The following is a 26102-nucleotide window of genomic DNA, read 5'->3' as shown; positions in this document are numbered from 1 at the left end:
ATTACGTTCACTGACACTGCTGATTTTATAGAAAGGCAAGTAAAGATTGCTACATACTCAGTGTTTGGGAATATAAAGGACGCTAGATTGCCTGCAATAAGCAAAGGTGTAAACTAAGTCACAATTTCATTCTAAGGCTAAAGGAAGCAGCTTTGCCACTACTGTGGCAACTGTTAGAAGCAAAGCTAAAGCTGAACCTGGGACTAATGAAGGGAAATGGTCTCGTCAGCCAAAAGGGTTTGTCAGTTCTACGAGGGTGAACATACATTGGATACATGCCCTCAGCTGGAGAAAAGCTCAGCTCACAGTGAGCCGATCATCTTTCTAAAAGAAAATGGTGTCTGCTTCGGTTGTTTGTGTACAGGACACATCAGCAAAGATTGTAGGATGCTCCTTTCATGCAAGAGTGTAGTGCAATGCATCTCAGCATACTTCATATTCACTCCAGCGAAAAGGGTGCAGAATCAAAATAGGCTGTGAAAGAATAGACAGAGCAGTGAACAACGCCCTGGTATCTGTGGCCCTACAGGGGTAGTGATCATGATTGTAAATTTCCCAGGGATTAGTTTCAACTGAAACATGTTCATTTGCCAGAACTTGATTCAGAAATTGAGTTGCTGATAGAGACAAATGTACCTAAAGCATTGGAGTTGCTGCAAGAGATTTTGCATTGTTAGTGATGGACCCTACGCAATTAGAACAATATTGGGTTGCACAGTGAATGGACCATTGAAAGGAGACCATAATGACAAAAGAAACTGAGCACAGCCAGAGCTGACAGTTAAAAGGATTTCAGTTTTTAAAACCTGGATGAGCTCTGACAGCAGCAGTTCAAGGCAGACTTCCCTGTATGCAATCAGAATGAACAACCCGGTTTGTCAAGAGAAGATCACAAGTTCACAGAGCTTACCTTCAGAAAGAAAGGTTAACATGCCAAATAATAGGAAGGTTGCTAAACAGTGTGCTCTAAATCGAAGAGAGATGTTTATGGAGGATTTGTCATTTTACACTGACCACAGAGGTTTCATGAAGGATGTCATCTCCAAAGGTTAGCTGAAAGAGTGCCAGCAGAAGATCTACATCAGGGTATTTATCAGCTCAGAAAAGGGAAACTTTGTGTTGTGTTTGACTGTGGAGCGACCTTTCAAGGAATATTATTTAATGCTCAGCTTTTACAGGGTCCAGATCTTGCTAGCTCACTGACTGAAGTCATAACCAGATTCAGAAAAGAACTAGTGGTGATCACAGTAAATATTGAATTAATGTTTCATCAGGTTAAAAAAGTACCAGTGGAAGATGCAGATCTGCTGAGGTTTCTCTGGTGGCGACCTCAACCAAAATATGACAGCTTTTGAAATGGTGGTACATCTTATTGGAGCAACTTCATCACCGAGCTGTGCCAACTTCACTCTTTAGAAATGCACAGAAGGCAATTAAGAACAGTTCAGCTGAGAGACGGTGGATAAAGTTTTGCAATGCTTCTATGTTGATGAAGGTTCAAAGATCAAATTTAATGTCAGAAAAATGTATACCTCCTGAAATGCTTTTTCTTCGCAAACATCCATGAAAACAGAGAAGTGCCCCAAAGAATGAATGAGTTAAACGTGAGAACCCCAAAGTCCTCCCTCCAGCTCCCTCCCCGTGCGTAAGTGGTGGCGAGCAACAATCCCCTCCTCCCCTCACTGGCAAAAAGAAAGCACACCTGCTACCGAGCATAAGCATAAGTTAAGCGATAGCAAACTCACAGACCAAAGTTACCCCAAAGGCTTCACATTTCATCCAACATTTGACAACCCACAGATTCTCTTTCTCCCTGGTAAGGGAGAGGGAGGTGTCCCCCATTTTCACAGTGAGCGGGAGACATAACAACAACCCGCTGGTTTACAATGTTAAAAGTCCATTTTGTCGCTTTTTTCGTCTTGAATGCCTTGTGTTCTCTATTCTCTCTATCATGACCTTTTATCTATTAGTACAAAAGACAGCTTTCAACTCACAACGTGGATAAGCAATAGACATAGTGTGCTAATTGTGATACTAGAAGAGCAAAGAGCGAAAGACAAAGAATCTAGATCAAGATATTCCTTTGTTGGAGAGAATACTAGGTATGCAATGGTGCATTCAGTCTGATACTTTCAAGTTTAAGATCATGATCCAAAATAGACCACTCATCAGAAGGGGTTTCCTCTCCAGTTAGTTCCATCAATGACGTTTTAGGAATCTTGAGTCCGGTGGTGCTATCTGCTAAGATGGTTTTATAAGATCTTTGTTAAGAAGGGATTGGCTGGGATGACACTAAACCAACTTTAGTTAGTCATGAGTGGACAAGCTAGTTGGAAGACTTCAAGGTTGTTAGATGTTTGAAGCCTGCGGATTTTGAAGTAGTTACTACTGCAGTTACACCAGTTTACAGACGCAAGCAAATATGGCTATAGAACAGTGACCTACCTATTGACGCACAAAACATGCTCTTATCAGGGGAAAATTTACAGTAGCTTCACTGAAATCAGTTTCCATCCCTCAAATGGAGCTCACAGCTGCCACGGAGGCAAGCTATATGGATAAGTTGTGCAGAAAGCAGTTGCACGTGCAGCTTCATGACTCAGTGTTTTGGACCAATAGTACTTCTGTGCTGAATGAAACTTCCAGGTTCTGAACCTTCATTGCAAACAGAGTTTCAGAAATTTTTAAGGTTTCACAAGCATCTGAATAGAGGTTTGTAAAACACTTCAAGCACCCCAGCAGATTTGGCCTCAAAGGGTTGAAGGTGAAAGTATTCCTGAATAATGAGATATGGGTGTCAGGGCATCAGTATCTTCTTCAGCCTGAAAGCAAATGGTCTGTGAATCCCAACTATTCTACAGAACTTCTGCTACATGATTTGGATGTCAAGAGAAGTGTTACAATGAATGCCATTCAGACTGAAGAGGAGGTAGATGTGGTAACATGTATAATCCATCACTTCTCATCTTGGACCCCTTTGAAGAAAATATTGGCCTGGATTCTTAGATCTAAGCACCTGCTCTTATTTCTTAGTTGAAAGAGGAAGCAAGTGAACATTGCTCTTGCTCAGTCTGACTTGAAGAACAAGGGTATTCTTTGGAGAGAAAAACTGAGAAGGCCAAAGGTCAGATTGGCCAAGGTTGTCTCTCGGTGAAAGAGCTCAGAAAGGCTGCAATGGAGGTCAATGGGTTTTGCCAAAGAAAGATTTCCAGATGAATTCTCAAGTTTGCAAAGTGGAGAAAGTGTGAAAAGGAACAGACATATTTTCAAGCTCAATCCAGGTCTTGAAGATGGTCTCTTGAGAGTTGGTGAACAACTTAGTAGGCAGTCATGCCTGGACAGTCTAAGCATTCTGTTATACTGGCAAAGGATCTTCATATCTCAGACCTCATGTACATCAAGAGGTGGGACACAATGGCCGTAACCATGTTATCCGGGATGCATCAAAGCTACTGGATTCCTGGTGCTGTACAGCTATTAAGATGAATCCTGTCTAAATTGTTGTTTCTCGACTGTTATGTGCAGCTCCAAGATGCCAGCATATGGCAGATCTACCTCTGTACAGCAAAGAGCGATTGAAAAGTGGAATAATTCATGGGATTAGTGATGTCCTTCTTCAAAAAAGAATTAAGCCGATTTTTAACACCCCCCCCCCACCACCAGAGGTGGTTCGTATCATGGAGAACATGAGAGAGATCAATCAGGTCTGTGCAAAAGGTCTTCAATTCCAGCGTGAAGGTACAGAATCTTGACCAAGAGGATCTCCACACAGTTCTTTGTGAAGTAGGGGATATTATCAATAGTCGCCCAATTAATAAAGCATCATCTGATCCCAATGATTTGGAAGCACTAACAGCTAACTATCTGTTGCTTCTGAAGACCTCACCATCCTTACCACCAGGAGAGTTTCAAATGGAAGCTATTTATGCTCATCTTAGGTGGAAGCAGGTCCAATATACGTCAAATTTGTTTTGGAAACAGTGGTGGGTCAAAACTCATGGATCATGGGAACAGTCATTCAAGCCTTTCCAGACAGAAGAGGATTTGTGGGCAGGTGCGCATCAAGACCAAAACCTGTCCAGGGTCTAGACAGGCCCTCTAACCAAGACTTGTATTCTACAGGGGGCAGAGGTTTTAGGAGCTACAACTCTAGAAGCTTCGTGCTTTGACTTGACTTACTGACTTGACAGAGTGGTGGTAAAGGTCACTCCGTACTGGGCTAAGTGCTGGTAACCTCTAGCCTAGATGACTGTTACAAGATTTGAATGGAAGAACGAAGAAAGAGGACATTTAAATAAATGTTGTTTATCCTTGAAGATTTCATGTCTTCTATGTTAGTACTATGTAGTTACAATTATTTTAGTATAATAATTAAGGAGCTGGGATGTAGGAGCCATGTATCTATTTCCTGTCCCTGGGAGCCACGTTATCAATTTTCTGTCTTTAATGCATTTATTTCAGTAATCTCACGTGGGTTGGGGCATGGTAGAAGCAACATATTACATATTCTCATTTTCTTAGTTGCTTAGTTTAGTTGAGAGTGAGAGGAAGCAGAGAATGATATTTTTTTATTGACCACTAATTGGGAAGTTATTGGAATGCTAATTGGAAAGCTTAAATACATATAGAACTCTAATTCTGATATCATTAATTAGAATGCTTAGCTACACTAATTTGAATAATAAGATTGCAATGTTGCTAATTCAGTTTTATTAATTTTTTTTTTAATTGCTATAAGATCGCTCGTCTTTACTGGTTTCGTAATAAAGAATCAAAAGTACCTTTCTTTGACTTTGGAACTTTGTTATGTGGAAACGCGTCATACGTGTCATACTCCTTGCTTAGCCTCTCAGCGGTTTTGGTTTGTTTTTAAGTAACTGCTACACCATCCATGAGTGAAGTTATGAATGGCTTACTTTTTCCATGGAAAGTTTACTTCTCAATGGAATATACATTCATCCGCTTTTATTAATCTCCAGGCAAACTGTTAAGTCTCACTTCCCAATCTGCCTTAGTTTCCTCATCCCGACAGGTAATTAACTTTAAACTCAGGATTACAGCTCAAAACTGTATGCAATCCTTTACTCAACGATTAAACTAGAGAGTTTTGAACGGAAATCACAAGTGTACCATGTTAATTTACAACTGGAAAACCCCTTGCTATGATGTTACAAATTAACCCTGATTCTTTATACCACTTTTAAGGAATCTTGTTCTCAAATTGATTCCACAAAGATAATGGACCAAGAAACTGTCCTGAACATATTCCAACTCATCCTTCAATCTACTTTTACAAATTTAATTTACTCATTTTATATGAATATTAAGATGTCCCAGGAAATATGTGTTACTTTTGCTACAACTTCGTAATTCTTGATTATTTTTCCTAACACTGTTGCTGCTGCTGCATAAAATATTTCCACTAGTGCTTTTCTTTTGTCCTTGTCTTTGATTCTATTTCTCAACCAAGATCATAAGTCATACCCTTATCCAATTTCTCCCTCCTTTTGAATTACTAAATTCTTTGGAATATTTAACTATCAAATTTGGTTGCCACACAACTGCATCACTATTGTATTACATCAAATCCATTAATCTATATTTGTTCTACAAGTTCATTAGACCTGTTCTGAATGTGCAACACACACAAAATGATGGGAGGAACTCAGCAGGTCTGGCAGCATCTATGAAAAGAAATAAACAGTCCAAGTTTCTGGCCAAGAGCCTTCATCAGGACTGGATAGGAAGGGGAAAGACGCTAGAATGGGGGGGGGGGGTGCGGAAAGAAGGAGGAGTACAAGCCAGGTGGTGATAAGTGAAGCTAGGTGGGTGGGATGAAGTAATGAAGTAAGCTGGGAGGTGATACATGGAAAAGGGAAAAGGCAAGAGAGGGAGGAATCAAACAGGAGATGAGAATGGACCATGGGAGAAAAGGAAGGAAGGAGGGACACCTTGGACTGTAGCACATAGCCAACGAAAAGGCATGTATAACTGGGGCCCATGCGGGTGTCCATAGCAACACCTTGAGTTTGGAGAAAGTGGGAAGAGCCGAATGAAAAATTGTTGAGTGTAAGGACTAGTTCTACCAGATGGAGGAGGGTGGGGGGAGGAGGGGAACTGGTCGGGTCTGTTGTTCAGAAAGAAACCTTTTTGATGATGAACCCACATGTATACGAACTGGACATCCAATGGTGATCAGGGTCAGGGAATTGAATATTATTGAGGAGACCGGGAGCATGTGAAGTGTCACAGATGTAGGTCGGAAGGGACTGCACAAACGGGGACAAAATGGAGTCAAGGCATGCTGACAAAAGTTCAGTGGGGCAGCAGCAGATAGACAGAAACAAAGGCCGTATCTGGACAGCCTGGTTTGTGGATCTTGAGTAGGAGGTAAATGAGCAGTGTGAGAAGGGAATGGAGGTTGGTGGCAGTAGATAGAAGATTTCCATATTTGATGAGGTTGGTGATGGTGTGGGATACAATGTCCTGATGGTCCTGAGTGGGATCCTGTTCAAGGGGTAAGTAGAAGCAGATGTCTGAGACTTGCCACCTGGCCTCAGCAAGGTAGAGGTCAGTTAACCAGATTACAATAGCACTGTCCTGCCACCGTCACCACACCCCACCCCCCCCCCCCGCCCAGCCTGTGGGGTTGATGGTGAAGTTGGGATTGGTGCAGAGAGTGGTGTGCAGTGCATTTAGAGGGGTAAGGTTTAAATAGGATAGATGACTGCTGGTCAAGAATATCTTGTGAAACATTAGAGGAAAATCCCAAGACATCCTATAACTACATTAGAAGTAAAAGGGTGGCTAGGGAGAGACTGGGTCCTTTTAGAGATCAGAAGGGTTGTCGATGTCTTGAGCTGCAGGAGATTGGTAGAACTTTTAACAAATATTTCTCCTCACTATTTGCTGAAGAGAAAAATCATGGTCACTCAAAAGTTAAGAGAAACAAGTGAAGACACTTTGGAGGACATTCACGTTATCAGGGAGGAGGTATTTGAAGCCTTACAGCACATTAAGGTGGATAAATCCCTAAGTTCTGACAAAGTGCATCCTCAGACTCTGTGGAAGGCTAATGAAATTGTGAAGACCCTCCAGGGATATGTTTGCTTCATCGTTAGCCAGTAGTGAAGCTCCCAAAGGTTGATAATACTGTTCCATTGTTTAAAAAGGGTATCAAGGACAAGCAAGGAAACTACAGACCAGTCAACCTGAGATGAGTAGTGGGGAAGTTACTGGAGGGAATTCTGAGGGCCAGGATCTACCATGGATTTACAGAGTCCAATTAGGAGGAGTCAGCATAGCTTTGTGCATGGGAATCGTGCTTGACCAACTTCTTAAAATAATTTATTTTTGAAGAAGTAACTAAAAAGATAGATGAGAGTAGGGCAGCAGACATAGTCTATTTGAACTTCAACAAGGCCTTCAACAAGGCACTGCCTAGTCTGGAAGGTTGGGTCCCATGAAATCCAGAGAGAGCTAGTTATGTAGATTCTAAATTGACTTGGAGGTGTGAAAGAGACTGTGGTGGTGACAGTTGTTGCTTGGAATGGAGGCCAGTAACTATTGGTGGGACCTTTGTTATTCATCATTTATATGAATGACTTGGCTGCAAATACACAAGGCTTGCAGATGACACTATATTAGGTGGTGCTGTTGATAGTGAAGAAAGTTACTGTAGATTATAAGGGGATCTTGATCAGTTAAGGAAGTGGGCCACGTAATGCAAATTAAGTGTAAGATGATGCACTTTGGTTAGTCAAACCAACTTAGGGCACTAGACTGCGATGGAACAGAGGGACCTAAGGCTACATGCGCAAGCTTTGTTGCAAGTTTAGCACGCTGGCCTTCATCGGTCAAAGTATGGGAATTGGGACATTATGCTGCAGTTGTACAAGTCATTGGTGAAACTGCACTTGGAATACTGTGTACAGTTCTAGTCACCCTTTTATAGGAAAGGGATGCTAAACTGGAAAGAGTTCAGAAAGACGCAAGAGAATGTTGCCAGGACTAAAGAGCCTGAATTAGTTGGCTAGGCTAGGTTATTACTTCTTGTAACGTAGAATGAGGGTGACCTTATAGGAATCTTTAAAATTAGTTGAGGCATTGATAAGGGGAATGGAGAAGTCTTTTTGCCCCAGGATAGGAGATACCAGAACTAGGGAGCAGAGATTTAAAATGAGAGGGGAAAGATTTAAAAAGGACCCAAGGGGCAACTTTTCCACAGAGGATAGTGAGTATATGAAATGTGCTACAAAAAGTGGTTGAGGCAGGTAAAATAGTATCATTTAAGCAGCACTTGGATAGCTGGGGCTTAGTGGGATAGGAGTCAAATGCAGGATATTGGGACTGACTGGGTGGACACCTTAGCAACCTCATTAGGCCAAAGGGCCAGTATCCTGCTGTTTTGCTCTACCAAACCTAATATGTATTTATAGTTAAATTTTATATTATACAAAATATAGTTCCATCTTATTATATATGTATTATGTCATTTTGCACATAGGTTAGTAAGAATTAATAAATATGTTAGGTTTGCACACTATCCTGTGTGTTCTTGGTCATTATACTAACCTGAGGCTGCTGGAGACAGAGGGTAACCTCTCAACTTTCGGCTTCCTTCCTCTTGGTTTAGGAGTCTTCTTTTGAGCTGCTAAAGAGAAGGAAAAGATAATGTCTGAAGTAATTAGACTTGTGCATATTGTTATCTAGATTAAGCATTAAATATTTACTTCATATACTGACATTAGAATCTTTAAAATGTTGCAGATATTTCCAAACTAAGTACAGCCGTACATAATCCATTAATGAGCTTTGTTTTATTTAACTTCTGTAATATAGATAGGATATGAATTCTGATATTTATGACGGAATTCAAAAGCAGTTACACTAATGTGCCAGAACTTCTGACAGCAACGAATCACTCACTGTCTCTACTGAGACATGGATGAACTGGATGGAGATTTAGCTTTTGAGGATCCCCTAATGTTGATGGATAGGAAAGTTGACAGCTGGATAAATTGTAGTGCAATGCTTTGCCAACTGTTAGAATTTTTAGTATTTCTATATGTAAAGACCTGCAGAGACATTCTAAAGTCATTAGAAATCAATCAAGCAATAGCTTTTAAAGTTAATTAAGAACACAAAAACATTACAAACTTGATAAATCAAAAACTGCAAAAATGATCTTATACTTGCTTCCTCCCTTGCAGCAGTTTGTTTATTTGAAACAATTGTCTCACTGTTCCCACAGAAGGTCTAGTCTGGCACAAATTCAGCAGTTACAGTACTCATCTCATTGGAGGAGATGCAGAAGCCTGAAGACACTTTCTAAGGAACAGTTTCTTGCCCTCTAGCATCAGATTTCTGAATGGACAATGAACCTATGTAATCTACCCCAGTAATTTCTCTTCTTTTTAAAAAATCCCTTTTTACACTACTAATTTGTAAAATACATTTCCAATTGTAGCTTTTTTTTAATATAAATTCTTATTATGCATTGCAATGTACTGCTACCAGAAAACAACACATTTCATGACAAATGCCAGTGATATTAAACCAAATTCTGGTTCTGCTGAAGAATTTCAGCAATTTGTGCTCTGTTGCCAGGCTTCACAAGGAATCCAACTTTGGAGAACTACCAGGATATTATTAAGGTAATAATTTCAGAGAATTCATTACTCTTGCTTTTACACAACAGGGTAAACTTCCTCTAACAGGGTGGCTCAGCATAAAATGGCTGGCATTTCCTAGCACACTCCAACCAACCATTATGGAACAACTAAACCTGATAGATGGTCCACCTCATCAATATTAAGTTAACACAATGGCAGTGAATGTAAAACATATTAACATTCATTGTGGTACCTGGTTTTCTACCTCTAACAGGTTTCTTTATGGAGTCGTCAGAGTCAGATTCTTTCTTGTAGTCATCATCGTCATCATCTTCCTTCATTTCTATATGCTTCTTCTCTTTCTCTTCATCCTCGTTATTCTCCTGTTCCTCCTCAGAATCATACTTCTAGAAAAAAAATTACAAAAGAAAATTAAAGATACCTAGCCTTTTAATATATTTTAAAAACAGGAACTCTTACAAATCACTCATAAATAACTGATATTTACTTTAACTAATAAATATCCCAAGGCACTTCAGAGAGAAATCAAACAGCTTTAAGAAAATCCTAACGAGTGTAGAGGAATGCAATATAAAGAGAGTTCAACTCCAATAAGGCTCAGTCACTGATGATGAAATTGAGGGACAGATTGATGGGATGTGCATAGGAGAAAACAAACAACAAGAAAGGGAAAGAATGAGGACATATATGAGGTAGTTACAGAAAAAGGTTAGAGCAGGAATGCACATGAATTACTAACTAAAGATTTTGAATGTGTTTGATAGTAATCGGCAACCTACAGGAATGACAGATTTAAGGGAAACAAACAATTCTGAAAAATAGGGTATTACAAACCCCATTTCCAGAAAAGTTGGGATGTTTTCCAAAATGCAATAAAAACAAAAATCTGTGATGTGTTAATTCATGTGAACCTTTATTTAACTGACAAAAGTACAAAGAAAAGATTTTCAATAGTTCCACTGACTAACTTAATTGTATTTTGTAAACATACACAAATTTAGGATTTGATGGCTACAACACACTCAACAAAAGTTGGGACAGAGTTAAAATAAGATTGCAAAGTGCACAAGATATTCAAGTAACACCGGTTTGGAAGACTCCACATTAAGCAGGCTAATTGGTAGCAGGTGAGGTATCATGACTGGGGATAAAAGTAGAATCCATCAAAGGCTCAGTCTTTGCAAGCAAGGATGGGTCGTGGCTCACCCCTTTGTGCCAAAATTCGTGAGAGAATTGTTAGTCAGTTCAAAAGGAACATTTCGCAATGCAAGATTGCAGAGAATTTAGGTCTTTCAACATCTACAGTACATAATATTGTGAAAAGATTCAGAGAATTCAGAGACATCTCAGTGAGTAAAGGGCAAGGTCAGAAACCACTGTTGAATGCGCGTGATCTACGAGCCCTCAGGCGGCACTGCCTGAGAAACCATCATGCTACTGTGACAATTATAGCCACCTAGACTTGGGAGTACTTCAGAAAACCATTGTCACTCAACTCAGTCGATCGCTGCATCCAGAAATGCAACTTGAAACTGTATTACTCAAGGAGGAAGCCATACATCAACTCTATGCAGAAACACTGGCGAGTTCTCTGGGCCTGAGCTCATCTCAGATGGACCAAAAGACTGTGGAACCGTGTGCTGTGGTCAGATGAGTTCACATTTCAGCTAGTTTTCAGAAAAAACAGGCGTCGAGTTCTCCGTGCCAAAGATGAAAACGACCATCCAGATTGTTATCAGCGCAAGGTGCAAAAGCCAGCATCTGTGATGGTATGGGGGTGCATCAGTGCCCACGGCATGGGTGAGTTGCATATGTGTGAAGGTACCATTGACTCTAAGGCATATATTAGGATTTTAGAGAGACATACGTTGCTATCAAGGCGACGTCTCTTCCCGGGACGTCCATGCTTATTTCAGCAGGACAATGCCAGACCACATTCTGCACGGGCTACAACAGCGTGGCTTTGTAGACACAGAGTGCATGTGCTTGACTGGCCTGCTGCCAGTCCAGATCTATCTCCTATTGAAAATGTATGGCGCATCATGAAGAGGAGGATCAGTCAACGGAGACCACGGACTGTTCAGCAGCTGAAGTCTTATATCAAGCAAGAATGGACAAAATTTCCAATTGCAAATCTACTACAATTAGTATCCTCAGTTCCAAAACGATTAAAAAGTGTTATTAAAAGGAAAGGTGATGTAACACAATGGTAAACATGCCTCTGTCCCAACTTTTGTTGAGTGTGTTGCAAAGCCATCAAATTCTAAATTTGTGTATGTTTACAAAATACAATTAAGTTGGTCAGTAAGACTATTGAAAATCTTTTCTTTGTACTTTTGTCAGTTAAATAAAGGTTCACGTGAATTAACATATCACAGGTTTTTGTTTTTATTGCATTTTGGAAAATATCCCAACTTTTCTGGAAATGGGGTTTGTACATAGACAAGATCAAGATGGCGAGTCACAAAGGGCACTGGCCAAGTCAGGATAACAAGGCAAGGACAACATATGGAAACAGTTTGCATTTTGGCAGATGTAAAGTTTTAGCTCTATATTGGACACGGGATTAGAAATTCAGATCAAGGTAAAAAAAAATGACACCAACACCATACACAAAATCAATATGCTGCATGGACTAGAGTGTTATACTTTTGATGGGAAGTAAAGAATATGGTTTCCCTTTTCCAAAAATTCTAACCTACCCTACAAAAAATGTCAAGTCTCCTTGAAGCTGCTGGCTTTTTCTGTCTTGAGTCTTTAGTCTTGAATCTTGAGTCTTAGTCCCACTTTCCATCAACTGATCATAGGACTCCGTCCCAATTGTGGTCCTTCTTCCATCACCACTACAGTCAATTCTTATCCCAATGCCCAATTTTAATCCACAGACTTACTTTTTAGCCTCTCCAACCTTCAGCAATACAAACCCCATATTCAAATGCCCTAAAGTTAACAAGTTTCTTTTACAACGTGCAGCAGCAAACAGCAAAGTGCTATAAGTTTTAGGTGCTATTAGATTTTCAAGTGGCAGATATACAGTAGAACAAAATAAATGCTGGTATTCTTCACAAGTTATTTATTATGCTTGTATAGGAATTATGGGAACTCAAGGCCATTCAGACTACTTTAGTGTATTCAGTTACACAGTAAATTTAGTTTACATATTGAAAAAAGTGGCTAATGAATCAAGATGATTGAAGTTAAAACTTATTACTTTCAGGAAAGAGTCGCCAGACTGTTGGTGTAACTAGTGCAAGGTCAGTAGAAATTTCCCTGCTGCTTTGCCTACGTATATGCAGAAATACAGACTTTCGTAAATGCACTGGTAAATGGGCAAATAAGCACATTCCACACAAGATGTGAAATTTCTCATCATAGATTTCACCTTAGATTTCAGAACCAAAGCAGGTGAAGAGAAATAATAACCTTTAGATCATTATTAAATTTGTCATTTTCCCTATCTGATATTAAGACAGTTATTCTTTCACATAGACAGTAACATCCCAAATTTCTAAGGCTCATTTACCTTTTTCTTTCTTCCAGCTGCAGGACCGCGCCGAGGTGTTCTAGAAGTAACTTTCTTTTCTAGTGTGAATTCCTAATTTAAAAAATGAGAAAGAAAAATTTATAATGCCAACTATCTAAATATTTTTCGCAGCTGCTTTGCTGACAATATCAAGTGTCCATTCATCACAATAATAATATATGCATTTATAAATGAATAGTTCATCAGTACTGGCTTTTGTACTACTTTGACAATTTCCTGAACCGTAGGATAGCAGTTAAAATTGGTAATTCAGAAATGCCAGATTCAGCCAAAGGTAATCAAGTATTACCCCAGAAGAGGTCAAAGATGAACTATTTTTTTTCCCTGCGTTTTTTCAAATTCATCTGGATTGGCTACACAGCAGATAAATTCAAACGAGTTAGCACAAGAGCCTTACACGTGAGATGGGATGGTTGTTGCTTGGCAAGAAGATCACAAAATTACCAAAGGAACACGAATGGAAACAGTAGAGTAACTTTTTTTCTCCAAAGAATTGGTGTTTACTGTATTTATACTTACTTGGTCACTGTTTTTCTCAGATTCTGAGGAACTTGCTTCAGAATTCTCCTCAAGCGAGTTGGAACCACTTTCCTCTTCCTCTTCATCACTCGATTTGCGAGCACGTTTTGGAGCAGGTCGCTACAAAGTTAGAATGTGGCAAAAGTAAGTTTTTTCTTCCTCTGATCAGAATGTTTGTAGATTGTTGGAATGTAACATCTATAAAAAAATAACTTTGATTGACAAAAAGCTGGAAAGAGTCACAAGTATATTATGCTGTTGCTGAGTGCTATTGAGTCGTTGCCGACTCATGGCAACCGTGTGGATAGAGTCGTTGTCCACAGGGCTTTCATGGCAAGATACACAAGCAGATTGCCAGGCCCTTCTTCTGCCCAGGTTGGGACCCAGCCAGAATTGAACTCAGGACCATCCACATCAAAGTCCAGTACCAATGCCACTATACCACCAACCATTCTACCAACATAATTCTTCTAACAATTACTAACACTGCTCTTTTCCTTTTGCATGGAGTTCATTGGATCTTAATACAGCATAGCATGCAATACTATTAGAAGATCAATAGAAGATTCACAAAATTTGAGTGGTGATGGCACATTTTAAATTTAAAATTTAATAATAATTATTCAGCTATCGTTAAAGTCCATACAACTTGTACCATTTATATATAGACTTTGCCTTCAAGATGTACATCTTAATTGCTCTCGATCTAAAATCAGATCATAAACTTAAACATACAGTTAAACTCATTATCATATTTTCCTCTTCCCACTGAATTTTCAAATTCTCTTCAAACTTGTTTTACTAATTAAAATCTTCAAATGCAATACCAGCTTCACTATTTAAATCATCTCCATCTAACTTTTATTTATCATGCTGCTTTAATGAACTGCTGTTGAAATTCTAATCTTTACCTTTGAAGCATGATATCATGTTTATTCTAAATGTCCATCTACTTGACCACTCTCTGTAAAATCAAGCTCATTCAAACTTTAATGATAATATCTAAAATTATGGGGATTCACCTACTCTTTCAAGTTTAGTGACCCATGTTGATTCCCAGTTCAGCGAAAACTCAAATGTTAATAAAGTTCACATCTCTGAAGCCACTTTCATTCTGAAGATTTAAAGAGATTTCAGCACTATTCCAATTCTGGAGTATTCACAAAATTAGTCACTACACTATTGGTCTCAAAAGCTCTGGACTTCAAAGTCTCTTTACTTTCCTACTGACACCGCCACTTCCAAGTGGATCTTAGATATCTTCCTTGTTTAACCTTGCTTATCCCACAGCGCCACTTAGAAGGTGCTATGCAGCAAGCAATTTTTCACTGTTTTTCAGGTTCTTTTCTTTAAAAAAGTGTTTTGTAAAATTCTGCTATATTTTTCTTGTAAATTTATTTGGTATACAAGGCATTCTCACACACTGTACTCTTTTGGTTCCGTTAACCAGTTGGTCTTCCATTTTCTGATAAAGTAAACTGTATTAAAAAAAATGCCAACCTTTATCAGACAGGCCATTTCCCGCATTTTCCTGGGTCTATTTCTTGTTGTAAACGATTCTAAGGAACACGACTGCCTTTATTCTACAGCCCCACTATTATGCCAAAATCCTTAAGCAATACATCAGTCAAAAACATTTATATTCAACACCAAGGGAAATAGAATGGTCCTGCATATACTGTTCTACATGAAAGTGGCTGTACTCAAACTTTTACATTTAGAACTTCAAAGTAATGATTTATAATCTTAAAATGTCAATGGTCACTCTGGCTTTATTATTCAGGCCTTTGAAATACTGACGGGATTTTGCAAGACCAGGTATAACGCTGCACGTATTTAACTGAGTCAGACAGAGGGTGTCGATTTGCTGGCTCTCTGCACCCTCGGGTTTGGTGGAGAGGTCTGAGAGACAACTGAGCCATAACTAGCAGGAGTGCAGTAGCCCTGCCCCCAAAGCACTCTTACTGGCTTTAACAAAAGGAAAAGAGGGAGAGAACACTACACACAAAATGCTGAAGGAATTCAGCAGGCCAGGCAATATCTAGGAAAAGAGTACAGTTGGCATTTTGGGCCAAAACCCTTCAGAAGGATGGTGGGGGGGGAGGGGGGGCTGAGGAGTAGATTCAAAATGGGGGGGGGAAGAGAGAAACACAAGGTGAAAGGTGAAACCTGAATAGGGTGGGGATGAAGTAAAGAGCTAGGAAGTAAACTGATAAAAAAAAGACAGAAGGTCATGGAAGAAATAAAAAGGGGGAGGAACACCAGAGGGAAGTGATGATTTAGGTGTGATTTCATTGAAACATAAAATTTCAAAGCAACTTGATAGGGCAGATGTACAGATGCCATTTCTCATGATTGGGATGCTTAAGACAAGATAAAATTTGTTGTTAGGTGCATTCAAAAGGCTTTCGCGACAGTGTGTTTATTGTTCAAACAGGGAAGGGGTCATATTTGACCTTGTATAGGAAAATGAATCTGGCCAGGTGATCAGTGTTTCAATAGGAACATAATTTTGGGAACAGTGATCAGAACTCTATAAATTTTCAGATGGTTGTGGAGAAGGATGAGACTGAACCATGGAGAAAAGTGGTAAATTGGAGAAAGGCTAATGACAATTATATTATGCAGGAGAGCAAATTGGGAGCAGCTGCTATTGGGTAAATCCACATCTGACATGTGAAAATTATTTAAAAACAAGTTGGTCAGAACTCAGGACCAAAATATTTCTATAAGGAAGAAAGACAAGAATGGCAAGATTTGGGAATCTTGGATGACAAGATGAGATTACAAATTTAGTCAAAAAGAATCAAGCAGCAAATATAAAGCTTAGGAGGCTGAAACTGGATCGGTCTTTGAGGAATGTAAAAAGCAGCAAGAAAAAAACTTAAACAGGGGATCAAGAGGGCTAAAAGAATTTGTGAAATATCCTTGGCAAGTAGAATGAGAGAGAATCACAAGACATTGTATACACATATTAGAAAGAAGATTGGCAGGACTATAATGACAGAAGAGTTACAAAGATGACACGGAAACTGACCAAGATATGGATAGTGAGAATCCATTTTTCAGAGTGTACCCTCAAGGTCAGATGTGTTGAGGGGTTTATAAATATGACAGTTAGTTATCTTTTGAGTTTAACAAATCCTATTTGTATTCATGTGTATGAATAGTAGCATGAATCACCACTCACAGGAAAGAAGGGAATAACAAAATGGTGGATAGCAGCAAAACCAGCTAAGATAATGATGACAGATATTTGGAAGAGGGAATAAAAACAAATCTGACACACCAGTAAATTACTAAGGCTTTACCTTTGGAAGGACAGGTTTCCTCTTGATGCCACTCTGTTCAATGCTGTCTTTGTCAGATTCCTCATCACTCACTTGTTTGTCCTCTTCTACACCACTCCCTGGGAGTGCTTCATTTTCTGGAACTTCACTGTCAGATGAGCTTGATGGCTAAACGTGGTAAAGCAGATGTCAAATCAGCTTCTGAACTTTTGCACAAAGGAAATTAAAGCCAATGTTATTTATTTCTTTTCCAAGGAAAAATCCAAAATCTAGCATAAGCAAACAGCTTGTTTTAATATAGTTCTTTAAAATGTAGCAAAGCATAATGTGCCTCCTTACTCCATCAACTTCCTTCTTGTGAGGCATTTATCTACCACTGGACTGCTTTCTCCTTGATGATCGTGGACAGTTTTACCAGGGTCCTTGCTACCATGCTCAGTCAAATACTGCCTTAATGTTATGGGCAGCTTTCTTTGAAATCAGGCTCTGACCCATGTTTGGACCAAAACTGGTAAGCTCTGGAGCAAAGACGACCCTGGGTACTGACAAGGTGGGTAATGGAAAGTAAGGACTGCTTATGCTTATTTAGCTGATGATTGAATTTAGATTGATTGTGCAGTAATTTGCAGCTTGGATTTGTCCTGCCTTGTCATGCACAGGACATACCACAGGACAGAGTTTTAGCTTTATTGGAATAGAGGTGCAGCTGATTCCTGGATAGTGTTGTAGCTGAACTCACTGTGCACCGTGTTGTAACCTGCCTGATTCAGCCACCCAGGTGGTGCACAATCCAACAAATGGTAGAAATGGTCGCAAGACCCTGTTGAACACTGGTAACGTAGAGTACTACGAGTACGATTCACTAGTTCATCGGAAAGACTAACAGTGAGTTGTTACGTGGCTAAGGCCCTAATGCCTCGAAGTTGCCTGTTGCAGTCGCCAGCGAAGGAGACATTAGAGTTAGCTGTGTGCCACTGGATTCCGTATTGGGTTGGGGGCTGGCCCCTCTCAATGGTGCTGGGTTGGATTCTTGCAGAAATGTCACTCCAAGACAATATCAATGCACCATCAATCTACAGACCATGGCACTCAGGGATTTGGGCTATATTAATATGATATTTTCTGTAACTATGTTTTTCTGTTATCATAATTATATATGCTACACGTGCTGTGTGCGACTGTTGGTACTCTGCTTTGCACCCTGGCCCCAGAGGAATGCTGCTTTTTGGCTGTATTCCTTTGTATGGTTGAATGACAATGAGGTTTCAACTTCTGGAGCACAAAACTTTTAGGATTTTAGTTAGAATGGATACTGGTCCTACAAATTATGCTGTGGTCTGTGCTCCCAGCCATTTCTTGATATTATGTAAAGCAAATTAAATTGGCTAAAGATCAGCATTTGCCATGGTAAGGATCTCTGGAGGAAGCAAGGATTAATTACTATCTTGGTACATCTCACTGAACATGAGCTTGCTCGCACAGAGAAGAGTGGCGAAGACAGCAGGTTTCATCATCATAAACAGGAGATGAGCAAAACACAGAATCTGGGGGTCAAATATGTGGAACAGCAGGGGCAGTCCCAAGGATTACAGTCATTGTGTCAGCCAGAGTGGATCACTCCAGCCCACTCAACTCCATCATATCGAACACCAGCCCCCAAAAGGCTGTTGATGAATGATGCCTCTGTGGCTCACTCCACACAGCACAAGATCACTTTCACCATTTCATTGTTGTGGGAGTACCAGCAGAATACTGAGCATAATACCAGGTTCTCATCATAGCAGTGGAAAATACAGGGGTCTGCAACACGTTCTCAGCACAGCAACGCATCTTGTATAAAATGCAATGATTATTCCTTTTAGAGTTGATTTCAATTCCATTTGAGTTCTCCTTCCTGGGAACACATTGGAACACCACCAAAATACAAGACTAAGCTTTGAAGTGAGGGAATGGTCACAGAGCTCAAAGATCAGAGAACAGGACAATCTCTTTCTACAGATGCTGCCCACCTGAGCATCGAGTACTTACCCGTTTTATTCCTTTCTTAAATCTGTAAAGATTACTCCCCAAGGTGAGCATGAAATTAACAGAGGGCAGATAGTACATTCTCCTTTTTATAAGGAAACTATTTCAACATTTAGTTCAGGGTCTTTTTAAGTAAGCACAAGGAATTATTGTACTCAACTGGATCTACGATTCATTGACAAAAATATTTTACATATTCACTCTTCAGTCCAGAAGGTCAAACCCATATGCTCAATCAAACCACATTCTAATTTTTTTTAAATTCTGTAAAAGATCTTAGTATTTGTAGATATCTACTTGAACTCGTATACATGGTCTTGACCAAAAGAGCAACATTATTTTAAAAAAAACCTTATCCAGTTTTCAATCCAAAATAATGACTACTTCATTCCTTGTCAAATGACAAGACTCCAATTAACTCTTACAGCACCTGACTCAGGAGACCAAATTTACGCTTTACCCATGAAGTTCTTGTTACACCCAAAGTCTCCTTGCCAACTGGTGTTCTAGAGGAACAAAAGTTTTGACTTGTTTCTGATCTTCTATACATTAAAAGTAGAGTATACATTTTAAAGAAAATATTAAAAAAACTAATTCTAAAATTATTTCAACTGCCTGCATAAGCACTGCAGTATTTCTTATCACAAACCAAAATATTTAGTTTGCGCAAGTCATCTATCTATATTCACAATTATCATTGTTATACAAGTAAAAGCCTCCCAAGACTTAAATCATACATTTCTCCTCAGAAGAAAATTGCTGACCATCACTGAAATACACATTAGTTTAATATCACTCAGTATCAGACAGAGTATTACCATAAATATAGTTTGACACTCTGCAATTAAATACCAAATATGACAAATGCTCAACTCACCAGTGGTGCAGTAAAACTGACGTTTGGGTTGTTTTGTATTTCCCACAATCCTTCATTGAATCCTTTCCTTTTGTTTGGCTTTCCGTATTTGTCTTTGTATTTTTCAAAAAGGAAAATATCTTTTGGACCCAAAAATGCTCTAGGCAACCAAAATAAAAGAAATGTCGATTATACAATTACTAAATATAACATGTGAACTTTCAACATTATACATGGGACCTTGATTATTAAGGATTTTTAAAAAAGATGAGAGAATACAATCTTAACTACACGTCAGGGAGTGTTTTCTCACAGGTAACCTTTCTAGCTTTGAAACAGCAATCATAATCAAAGGTTTACAATAGGATTGAAATAAGATATTGAAAATTCCAAGATAAAAAGAAGGGCCATTTCAAATGGAATAGGAACACATCATGCTTGAATAAATTGGAATCAAAAGTTTCACTTTGGCCCAAATACAGTGTAGTGAGGGAGAAGTAAAAAGATAGAAGATGCTTCTAGAATACGAGCAAAATGAAAGCAATTGAGGCTCTGATTAGTGTGAAACTTGATTAATTGGTGGCATTAGAAAGATTATCTGTACTTAAGGTGGATAAGTCACCTAGTCGAAGAAAGATATATTCCAGATTGATGATGAAAGGGAAGATGCAAGGTCATAATCTTCTCAACAACTATAGGTTCAACGGTGTTGACGGAAGGACTAGAATGTGGAAATAATACACCCTTGCTTTCTTTTATTTAAAAAAAGGGTGCAACGATGAATATTCTCAAAACATCATAATCACCATTACTCAAACAACAGGAATTCTGCAGATGCTGGAAATTCAAGCAACATACATCAAAGTTGCTGGTGAACGCAGGCCAAGCAGCATCTATAGGAAGAGGCGCAGTCGACATTTCAGGCCGAGACCCTTCGTCAGGACTAACTGAAGGAAGAGTGAGTAAGGGATTTGAAAGCATCTCCCCTCCCCCCCCAGCTTTCAAATCCCTTACTCACTCTTCCTTCAGTTAGTCCTGACGAAGGGTCTCGGCCTGAAACGTCGACTGCGCCTCTTCCTATAGATGCTGCTTGGCCTGCTGCGTTCACCAGCAACTTTGATGTATGTTGCTTTAATCACCATTACTGTTTTTTTTGGATAATACATTACAAAAATGAGCCTACCAACAATATGGAACTTTTCTAATGAGAGAAATGCAATCCTTACGATGTACATACACTTTTAAAAAGTATTTTATAAAGTGACACATCATGGGCTTGCCATTGAGATTGAAGGCTATTGAATGAAAAAGCTGATGCAGTGTGGCTAGAAAACTGACTAAACAAGACGAAACACTAATTAGTAGTGAAAGTCCTCTTCAGAATGGGGGCAAGTGTACAGTAGCTTTAAGAAGTTAAGTTTTATTAATGTGCATTAAGAACTTGAATTTGGATAATCATAATAAATGGGGATATGGACTCACTGGCCACTTTATTAGGCACAGGAGTGGAAGCTGGTGTGGCCTTCTGCTGCTATAGTCCGTCCACTACAAGGATCAACATGTTGTGTTCAGAAGTGCTCTTCTGCACACCACTACTGTATCACGTTGTTATTTAAGATATTGTCTTATTCCTGCCAGCTTGAACAGGTCTGGCCATTCTCCTCTGATCTCGTTAATTAACAATATGTTTTCTCCCACAGAACTGCCATTCACCAGAATTTTTTTTTTGTTCTTTCTATGTAAACTCTAAAAACTGTTGTGCATGAAAATCCCAGGAGATCAGCAGTTTGAGATATTCAAATCACACCGTCTGGCACCAACAATCATTCCACAGTCAGAGTCACTTAGGTCACATTCCTTCCCCATTCTGATGTTTGGTCTGAACAACAACTGAACCTCTTGACCATGTCTGCATGCATTTAGGCTACCACACAATTGTCTGATTAGATATTTGCATTTATCAAGCAAGTGCACAAGTGTACCTAATAAAGTGGCCAATGAATGTATACTTATTATGAAATATTTTACAATTATTTCTTTAAACACAAAATATCACCTTTTTAGAATCTACACTAATACTGACTAGATGAACTCCTGCTAAAATATGGCAATACAATTACTCATTCCCATATACAGAGCAACACAATAGTGAAAAACTTTCATGGATGGATGGTGGGAAATGGAGGAATATACTGGCTAACAAATCCAGCTTCACCAACAAAATATCCTAACTGATCATAAATCAATTGTCGTAAAGAAAAGGCAGAATTACATACGTTTCATGAGTACCATAGAAGAAAATCGGGTATTTATTTGATGGTGGTTTCACTGCTCCCTCAGCAACGTCATCGATCTGAAACAATATAGAATTAACATACTTCATGGTTATGATTCAGTCACAAACACAAAATGTAATAATTTTCCAACAGATCTTTCTTTCTTCTTAAAAGAATGTGTCAAATATACATGCTCAATGATTTTTTCAATGGGTATTGCAACTTGCAAATTGTATAGATATCAATAATCAGGAAACAAACCTTTCTGAATCTGCCAATCATCATTGTTTAAGTTGACTAAGCATATGGCTGAACTTACTCCGTTTTCAATACTAACTTCTATACAATATTCTTCTTTGAACCCCCATTTTATCATTATTTACCCTTGATCCATAAACACAGATAGGTAATTTGCTCAGGCCTGCAGCAACTCTAGAAAGTGCAGGTTACAAGATTCACCACTATTCATTCATGAGGTTCTATCCCAAGGAACTGAGTCCAAACCTAGTCAAAAGAAGATACAGGAAGGGAAAGGAGGCAAATCCAAATTTAGATGGACAATAGGAGGTGACCTTGAGGAATGCTCAACATAAAGTAGGTTCCATGAGATTAAGGACAAGGAAACCTCCTAAAGTCATGAGAAATACTGTGGATTCCAGTTAATTGGAACATCAGTTAATCACGGCAGCCGCTTATTTGGAACAACTCTTTAAGAACAAAAAATAATCAAGAAAATGGGTGTGATTCCCTTCATTTATGTGGGACGCTACACTGCTTAATCGGGACAAGATACTGTTGCCAAGCAGTTTCTAACTAGCGTCAGTTGCATGAATCTATGTGGCATTAGACACTACACTGTGCTTAGAGCAAACAATTTTTAAAATAGCATCAATGCATGTGTTTTTATTCAAAAAGCATTGATTTTTATCACTGATAGTTGGCGAATAATAAGCAGTAAGATCATTTAGAATTATTCTGTTCACCGCAGTTTCAAGGATTCAGATTTGGAGATGTCAGAAATGGTGGGGAGTAAAAACGAACCGATTTCACTATTTCAACTAGTTAGGGATTATGAAGAATTTAAAAGGTATCAATAATCATCTTGAACATTACAATGAAAATTAAAATTTGGAGGATGTAATTATCGATAGCATTGTATGATGGCAGTCCGTAATCTGCACTAGGTGCCTGTGCTAATTTTATCTTGTTACTTCATGTTTGTTATTTATTGCTATTTATTATCTGCATTTGCACAGCTCGTTTACAGTTTACAATTCCTAATGTTTGCCGATCCTGTTTACCATTACTCTTCTATAGATTTGCTGAGTATGCCCATAGAATAAGAATCTCAGGGTGACATGCATGTACTCCAAAAATAAATTTTATTTTGAATTTTTTGAACTTTTTAATTTTATTCATTTACAATCAATCAAAAGAACACAGCAGCATGTTGGTTGTCCATCGTATTCAACAATGACAGTGACACCTGCGCAGCAGAATTTATTTTAAAGTGGAAAAGTTGTTGCACTGAGGCAGTTCTACTCTTTTGACCTCAAAGTTTAGGTCCAGTGGCACGAGTAGTCATCACAAGCTGGGGCCTTCCCTGGTTGCAGTGGATGACCCTGACTTCTTCTGTGCCTCATCAAGCCCTTGACTCTTCGAAACATTGCAGAACCATCTTCTTGGCTTTTGGATCTCAGTCTTGATCTCATCTGCCCAGTCGGCCAATTCTGACTTCACATGCTAGGACAAACATGTCCCCGTCTCACTGGAACATGTGACCCACTGGCTACCCTCACCTGTCGAAGCAGTGTACGAGGGCGTGACCACTGTCACATGCCTGGAGCCACAGGTGGGCACTGAGTGTCCCATGAGGACCAAATGTGAATGAGCTGCCCCAGAATGAAGACAAGGCTCCATACACCGCAGCATACACTGGATAAATTCCTCTGTGGATAACTATTAGGAACTAATATACAGTTTTATAGTAGCATTGGTAGTGTTCTGGTTTGGTCTGTATTTCATTTAAATACATAATTTGTTACTCAGTTAAACAGTAGTTAGCCTTTTTTTTTAAAATACCTTTTTAACTATTTCGTTGAAACTTCATCTAATTGGGCAGCTGTTTAATTGGGCCAAAATGTACTTGTCCTGATGTGTCACAATTAACCTGAATCCCCTGTAGTAGGATCAGATTTTATGGTCCCTCTAATCTATTTTAATTTAATAAATTCTTTGCCAATCATGTACTCAAGCACATTTCAAGAAATCGAAGAGTCAAGATTATTTCATGTCATTTTCTGTACACAAAGACAAACAAAATAATTGTTAATCTGAATCTGGTTGATCACAAATATAAACACAGAAGACAAAGAACACAATAACAGAAAAAAAACAATGAATATAACTACACAAGTTATTTTATATACATAGATTTAAGGGCAGACAATCAAAGTGACACTAGGCACAGGAATGTCTGTACATCAGGTGACCGACAGGAAATGATATAGTAATGGGGGTTGAGGGTGTCGAGAGGCAGGTCAGTGGGTGGTGTTGATTAGTCTCACTGCTTGGGGAAAGTAGCTATTTTTTTTCCAATCCAGCGGTCCTGGTGTGAATGCAATGTAGCCTTCTCCCTGGTGGGAAAGGGACAAATAGTCCATGAGCAGGGTGGGTGGGATTCTTCATGATGTTACGGGCCCTTTTCCAGCACCTTTCCGTATATATGTCCTCAATGACAGGTAGGCCGGGATCACTGATGCACTGAGTTTTGCCTTCCTATCCACCACAGTGCAATTTCCACACCAAATAGTGATGCAGCTTGTCAGGATGCTCTCCACTGCGCATCTGTAGAACAGTGTGAGTATGGATGTGCAAAATCCAGCTCTCATCAACTTCCTAGAAAGTAGATTATCAGCATTGATGAGCTTTCTTAATTGTGTATGATGTGTTCTGGGACCATGGGAGGTTATTGTATGCTGTGCACTCCCAGGAGTTTGAAAGAGCTTGCAAGTTCCACAGCTGTGCTACCAATGGAAAGGTGGGTGTGAGTGGTGAGAGTGCTCCTCAAGTCAATAAACAACTCCTTTTTCTTGTTGACAATAAGGAAGAGGTTATTTGCCTGGCGTCAGGCCTTGAGCTCTTCCACCTCCTCTCTGTAGCCTGACTCATTGTTGTTAGACCACAAGACACAGGAGCAGAATTAGGCCATTCAGCCAATCGAGTACACTCCACCATTCCATCATTGCTGATCCTGGCTCCCACTTAATCCCATACACCTGCCTTCTCACCATATACGTTGATGCCCTGACCAATTAGGAAATGATCAACTTCCGCCTTAAATATATGCAAGGACATGTAGACGTGTCATGGGCGAACTTGAAGTTGAAATTGCTCGGCTGTTTGACCCTGCTGTTGCGTGTGAGCAGACTGTACAGAATGAGCTCGGCGGACAGCCCTGGGGGGAAAGAGACCCATGTTGAGGATGATATGGAGGGAGCAGTGGTTGTGCTCCTGACGACCTGAGGTCTGTTCGTTGCACAGTGATATATTTAGACCAAGGAGTAGGAATTTGTTCAGCAAAGTCTGTGGGACAGTAGTGCTGAATGCTCAACTGAAATCCAGAAACAGCAGTCCGACGAGAGTGTCTTCGTTTTCTAGATATGTCAACACCAGATGCATAACAGGTTCTACGGCATCTGTTGCAGAGCAGTTCTGTTGGTAAGCATATTGGTGAGTATCCAGGAACAGAGTTTGTGATATGTGCCATTATCAGCTGTTCAAAGCACTTCATGGTGATTGGAATCAATGCCATCAGGTGGTACTCATATTGTTCTATAGGTGCAGAGTTCTTTGGTACAGGGATGGTGGTTGATTTGAAATATGTGGGGACAGCAGCCTGCATGAGTGAAGAGTCGAATATGTCCGTGAAGACATCAGTGAACTCGTGTGCACGCA

At 39.4% G+C, this 26102-nt stretch overlaps 1 protein-coding gene across 1 annotated transcript in view; it reads right to left on the bottom strand.

Moving 5' to 3' along the window:
• hdgfl2 (HDGF like 2) overlaps nt 1-26102 on the bottom strand; it is an 82264-nt gene that overhangs the window by 24319 nt on the left and 31843 nt on the right. Inside the window, exons 2-8 of the mRNA XM_063032237.1 lie at nt 22146-22222; nt 19891-20029; nt 17010-17156; nt 13699-13818; nt 13159-13230; nt 9868-10021; nt 8575-8653 (exon numbers count right to left, since the gene is read on the bottom strand). Of these exons, the coding sequence (XP_062888307.1) occupies nt 8575-8653; nt 9868-10021; nt 13159-13230; nt 13699-13818; nt 17010-17156; nt 19891-20029; nt 22146-22222 (788 nt within the window). The remainder of the gene's footprint in view (nt 1-8574; nt 8654-9867; nt 10022-13158; nt 13231-13698; nt 13819-17009; nt 17157-19890; nt 20030-22145; nt 22223-26102) is intronic.

The sequence above is a fragment of the Mobula hypostoma genome, chromosome 24 (genome assembly GCF_963921235.1).
Source record: "Mobula hypostoma chromosome 24, sMobHyp1.1, whole genome shotgun sequence".
In the NCBI taxonomy this organism is placed as follows: Eukaryota; Metazoa; Chordata; class Chondrichthyes; order Myliobatiformes; family Myliobatidae; genus Mobula; species Mobula hypostoma.
Note: the sequence above shows the minus strand (reverse complement) of the source record. Positions and strands in the feature narration are given on the sequence as shown.